Source organism: Ailuropoda melanoleuca, chromosome 10, assembly GCF_002007445.2.
Source record: "Ailuropoda melanoleuca isolate Jingjing chromosome 10, ASM200744v2, whole genome shotgun sequence".
NCBI lineage: Eukaryota > Metazoa > Chordata > Mammalia > Carnivora > Ursidae > Ailuropoda > Ailuropoda melanoleuca.
In genome coordinates this window covers 38210986-38216338 of record NC_048227.1, presented here as the reverse complement: position 1 = coordinate 38216338, position 5353 = coordinate 38210986, and the positions used below count along the sequence as shown (strand labels likewise).

The 5353-nt window shown below is 62.6% G+C and overlaps 1 protein-coding gene across 2 annotated transcripts; it reads left to right on the top strand.

Moving 5' to 3' along the window:
* Positions 1–7: 7 nt before the first annotated feature.
* Positions 8–4579, top strand: MCRIP2 (MAPK regulated corepressor interacting protein 2). Of its 2 annotated transcripts, none has more exons than XM_019800648.2 (5): positions 8–1822; positions 2500–2635; positions 3493–3620; positions 3854–3920; positions 4186–4579. In XM_019800648.2, exons 1-5 carry the CDS (start codon positions 1762–1764, stop codon positions 4199–4201), a joined length of 408 nt encoding a protein of 135 aa, XP_019656207.1. In that variant the 5' UTR covers positions 8–1761; the 3' UTR covers positions 4202–4579. The 2 variants fall into 2 exon arrangements, with proteins under 2 accessions (XP_019656207.1, XP_019656206.1); XM_019800647.2 differs by having other exon boundaries at positions 12–1822; positions 3854–3955.
* Positions 4580–5353: the final 774 nt, after the last annotated feature.

Below are 5353 nucleotides of genomic sequence, written 5' to 3'. Positions count from 1 at the left end.
GGGGGGGGGTAGGTCGGATGTGCACGAACCCCTCTCCCACTCTGGCCCTGTGGGACCTTGGCGGAGCCCGAGTGGGGAGGAAGCTGACCAGCTCCACGCGGCTGACTCAGATGCCCCGGGCGACCTTGGGCGGCGAGGCCAAGGTTTAAGGCGAGCTGCCCAGGAAGGCGGGAGCAAACTATCCTAGGGCGCTGGCCCGCAGGGCCTCCTGGCTCCGGCCCTGGCGGGAGGCCGCCACCCCCGTCCTTGCAGAGCGGGCTTGGGGAGAAAGCGCACGTGGTTCTTCTGGCCCTACCAGGCCGCTGCTCTCCTGCGCCCTTCACCCAAAACACCCTGGCTGGGCACGGGAGGCCTCCCACAGATGCTCAGGCCTTGCCGGAACCTGCAGTTGCCCGCCTTTCCTGACCGGCAGTTTTGCCAGTGCCCCACGCCTGTCCCACAGGAATCTCCGTCCTGCCCAATTTGGCCTCGACATGACCTTGACACCCTCCCCCCCCCCCCAATCTTGCAGAGCTGAGCCTTTTACTTTCTCGTCTCAGCTCTGGACCTTTGGTTTTTTTTTTATTCTATGCGTTTCCTGTACCCAGGGCTTTCTTCCAAGTGCACAAAAGCCTGAGGTCTCCTGGGCTAGGCTTTGGGTAGGGGCCGCAGAGAAACAGGGTGACTGACTCAGGAGCCCCTGAGGCAGCTCTGAGGGTGCAGGTGATGGGGGCCTGCCAGGAGGGGGCAGCCTGTGGGGATCTTTCTGGGCTGCGGCCCTTCCCTGGGGGGGTGGAGGGGCTTCTGCTGGGGGCATGTTGACATTTTGAGGCCACTTCCTAGTGATGAAAGCGTTCTAGGACAACCACAGGTCTGTCCTCGGAGACAGGTGAGCAGGGCCTTGGGGGCAATTCCTGGGATCCAGGCTGTGTTATAATATTGCCTTGTGATTTCAGCTTTTGCCCTCACGGCTGTTCTGCTGCCCAGAGAAGTAAACAGGACATAGGTGCATAGGCACAGACAGGTCCCCCAGGCAAATAACCTGGGAGCAGAGTGGTCCAGGGTGCCGCTGTCCCTCTCACCTTCCTCTACACAGTCCCATTGCTGATGAAATCAGGGTGCATCTGTGGCGGGGTTGGGGAGTGCTGGGGAGGGAAATGGGAAAGACCGTGTAGAGCCATTAAAACCCCCTGGAGGCCTCACCTTCACCCTCAGCTGGCCCTCAGCCAGTTGGGCACACCACAGCCTGCCGGGTCAGGAGGGTGCTGATGAGCCTGGCCCACCTCAGTCCAGTGTGGCCGTGGGTCCTACTGCGCGTCCGGGAGTGGTGAGCAGTACGGCATGTGCTGGCTCTGCTGGCCCCCCTTCCCTCTGAGGTCACTCCCTCTTCCAGAGCTGCCCCCTCCCAGTCCCCGTGACCTCGAAAAGACCCTGCTGGGAGGCCAACGCTGCCAGTGAGTCCTCCCTACCCCCTCTCCTGAACCTTCTCAGGGGGCCAGCCTCCAAAATGGCTCCACCTGCCTTCCTACCCATCCTTCCCTGTTTTTTCCTCTGTAGTGCCTTTTTACTACCCAGCATCCCTCACCCTGACTGCCCACGAGAGATGGGGTGTCTGGGCCACTGCCGCGTCCTCCGCGCCTGGTGCGCCTGGTGCGCTGCAGGTGCTCAAAACGTCTGACCTGCTAATTCTGCGGGCTGGGGTTCTGGGCCGCCGTGGGGCCGTGCCTCTGAGCAGCTCTGGCTCCCAGTGTGAGACAGACAGCAGAGAACAGTGGCGGTGATATGCTTTGTCGGGAAGAAGATACAGTGGCACCCCGTGGCCCCGGAATGGTCCTGCGAGCAGGTGGGGGAGGTGGCCTGGGAGTGTCACTGAGTCATGGGCTTTGAGGTCACGCAGGTGTGCGCTCATGTTCCGGAACTAACACCCATTTACAGCGTGTGACATTGGCGGGTCACTTCCCTCTGGAGGACAGGGTCCTGGGCTGGCAATGGGTAGGCGATTGACCGTGGGGGTCAGAGAGGAGACTCAGTGCAAGGATGCCCACGTGCGTGCTGAGCAGGGACATTGGAGCGTGCCCGCGGGCAGCAGCTGTGGGAGCAGGCACAGCATGGCTTTCATCCATGGTGCACGCTGCAGCCAGCGCCCTTTTCCCCAGAGGGCCTGGGGAGCACCCTTACGTAACTAACTCCCAGAGGGGTGGGGGAGTTAGGTGGGTACCTGCCTGCTAGGGCCCCCACTCAGCCCTGGTCAGGCCACCGCCTTGGTCCCTGGGATCCACAGCCCATGGCTGCAATTCCCTTCTCGGTTTTCCTTCTTTGCTGTCCAGCCTCCCTTTCCTGGAGTCTGCAGGCTTGTGGGGGCAGGGGTGGCAGGCAGGGGGTTGTCCAAGTGGAGGACAAACGTTCATACTTTCTGGTTGGTGCAGCTCAGGCCTGGGAGGAGCCCCGCCCCCTACATTTTCTTCGCTGGCCTGGAGCTGGCGGGACCGGTGCCCCTCAAGACACTCCTCTTTATTTTAGTGCCCCTCTCAGCCGAGGAGGACCCCCGAGCGGCGGTGGGGCACCTGAGCCCAGGAAGGCGAGCAGGCCGGCGGGACCGCGAGTGCCTGGCGGAGTGGCACGTGCAGCCCAGGACTCCCGGCTCCCACCTCCTGCTGTAGGTGTGGGCCCCGCTCCCTCCACGGCCCCATCCTGGGCTTTGTGTGTGCAGGGCTAGGCCAGCTGCCGCCAGCAAGGGCAGTCCATCACTGCCTTGGGCCCCGCTCATCGCTGACCGGGACAGGCCCAGTGGCTCCCTGGACATCCCATGCCCACCAGACTGAGCTCCAGCGCCTGGGGGCCATCTCCTCACTCAGCATTCCCACCCCCATGGGCAAGAGTGTTGCCTTGTCTGGGACCTCCAGGGATGGGCTGGGGTTGAAGTCACAACTTCTCCACTCAGTGCTCTTTGGCCAGACCATCACTTAGGGCTCATCCCCATGGAGCCTAAGGCAGCCAGGAAGAGGGAAGGGCAAAGACTGCCTGTTTCTTGTCTGGGTCCTTCCACACTGGGGACAGTGGTGAGATGGAGAAGCTTCTGTGGGGGGAGAAGATGGCCGAGAATTGTGCCTGGCCAGTTGTGGTTGGGTCAGAGTGATCTGGTTGTAGCTTAGATCCGTACGTGGGTTGCTGGAGGCCTGGCTGGTCCTGGGGAGGTGGGATGCAGGTGGCAGTAGGGGTGCCCGAGAGATCCTTGGAGGAGCGCCTGTGTGCCTTGAGCATGGAACCCTGCTGGGGGTCTGGGACACAGGGCTGGGGACTGCAGGTGTGAATCGAGCTGCTGGCGGCTTGGGCCTGCAGGAGAGAGGCCTCCTCGGCCACCACTGCAGCATGCAGCTACCCTGAAGGTCAAGGAAGTGCCCAGGCTGGGCCTGGTCTGGGGGTGGAGGGTGTGGCCTGAAGCTGCTCCTGGAGCTTTGCCAGGCATCATCTGGGCTTAGGATAGTTGCTGACTGGCTCCTCCCCCCTCCACAGTCCGGGGCCAAGGCTTGTGTTCAATCGGGTGAATGGCCGGCGGCCCCCTGCCACATCTCCATCCCTTGAGGGAACCCAAGAGACCTATACGCTGGCCCATGAGGAAAATGTCCGGTTTGTGTCTGAAGGTAGTGTCGAGGCCCGATGGTGAGGCCCGGGCCCCTATTCTTTCTCCTCACTGTGACCTGATTCAAAGTAGCTAGAGGACCGGGCTCTTCCTAGGCTGTGTGCCTGTTTGTCCTGTGACTGTCCAGTGGGCTGCCTATTCCCGTTCTTGGCTTGGGTCCAGGGTGGCCACCAAGCCCTGGGTGGGAGACAGGATGCCCAGGCCTGGCTCAGCCTGACTGCCCTCTCCCCGCAGCTTGGCAGCAAGTGGAGCAGCAGCTGGGTAGTGGCCCAGCTGGCGATAGTGGGCCCAGGCCTGTGCAGTACGTGGAGAAGACCCCCAACCCCCGGCTGCAGAGTGAGCCCTCCCCTGCTCTCAGGGAGTCCCCTCTACTCCCTTCAACCCTGACCTGGGCCCTGCTGGGTTCTAGCCCTAGGGGATTGGGGAGGGCACTTGAACTTGACCCGCTTCTTCCTAGTGCTTGCTACATTTGGGTCTGGGTGAGGGGCTTGTGGTCGGCTCAAAGGGAGAGACACTGACTGGTCTGGGAGGCAGCATCACTGCCCAGCCTTCTACTCTGCCCACAGACTTTGTGCCCATTGACCTGGACGAGTGGTGGGCACAGCAGTTCCTGGCCAGAATCACTAATTGCTCCTAGCTGCCTTGGAAGGAATGCTGCCCGTGCAGGACCCAGCCCTGCCTCGTGGTGGATGACCCCCACCCCTCACCAGGAGAGGACCACAGAGCCCTGTTTAGCCGCTGAGGCAGGCCGTCCTTCACCCTGAGTCTGGCCAGGAGCCGGCCACACCTGAAGTGCCAGCGTTTGGACTTTTGCACCTGCTGACCCCTTGGACCAGTTGTGCTGTGCTGCCAGGGGCCAGGAGCTGAATCTGTCTGACCTCAATCCTGCTCAGTGTGCCCAGGGACCAGCCCCTGGGGCTGGCAGGGAGGAGTTCCAGGCTAATAAAGTTGAGAAACTGCCCTTTTTGAGTGGCCTTTATTTGCCGTGTGTGGGGTGGCCTCAGGGTCGTCACGTACTAGGTCCAGCCTAACCTTTCCTTGGCCCCGCGGCTATGGCTCTGCCCAATTCTGGCCCTCCTGTGTCCTGACGGAGGTGCTGGGGCCCTGGGGCCACTCATCATTATTGGATGTCGCTGGACCTTGCCAGCACCACCCAAGCTTTCTCTCCTGTTGGCAGGTGCTTGAGCCCCATCTCACGATTCACGAATGTTAGCAACTGGCCCAGGGATGGAGTCCCAGGGACGCGGGACTGGGGCCAGATCTCAAGATGGTTGGTCCTGTGTCTTAACCCCCCAGGCCGAGGTGCCCTGTGGGACACTGCTTGGCCTCGGGTGGGTGGCACTGCCTGCGGAGTGGAGTACCCCAGGTGTGGACGCTAGAGGGCTGGAGGCAGGAGGGTGGAGACCGGTCTGGGCTGTCGGTGGGTGTGGACAGCCCTTGCCAAGTGCATTCCCATAAATACAGGGTACGTCACCTTCCCGATACACAGGTGCGCCCGAGAGTCGGGCACCTCCCTGGTTCCCACTAGCCTTGCTAGGTCATCGGCACAGGGGCCTGGCTTGGGAGTAGCCGCAGAGGCCCCCAGGTCGCGACGGTTCTCAGGGCGCCGGAGAGGCGACCCACGGCGAGCCCGACGAACCTTCCGTTACGACCAACAGCGATCAGGCTACCCGGCTCCGGTCGCACCGCGGTCACGTGGCCGACGTCGCGCCGTCGTGCGCCGCGCCCCGCCCC

What these genes read in the sequence shown, in the direction of transcription:
- MCRIP2 (XM_019800647.2), top strand. Translation starts at nt 1,762, where the DNA reads ATGCTTTGTCGGGAAGAAGATACAGTGGCACCCCGTGGCCCCGGAATG. An exon ending in TGTCCGGTTTGTGTCTGAAG is followed by an intron (nt 3,621 to 3,853) that starts GTAGTGTCGAGG and finishes CTCTCCCCGCAG; the next exon opens with CTTGGCAGCAAGTGGAGCAG. An exon ending in CCCCAACCCCCGGCTGCAGA is followed by an intron (nt 3,956 to 4,185) that starts GTGAGCCCTCCC and finishes CTCTGCCCACAG; the next exon opens with ACTTTGTGCCCATTGACCTG.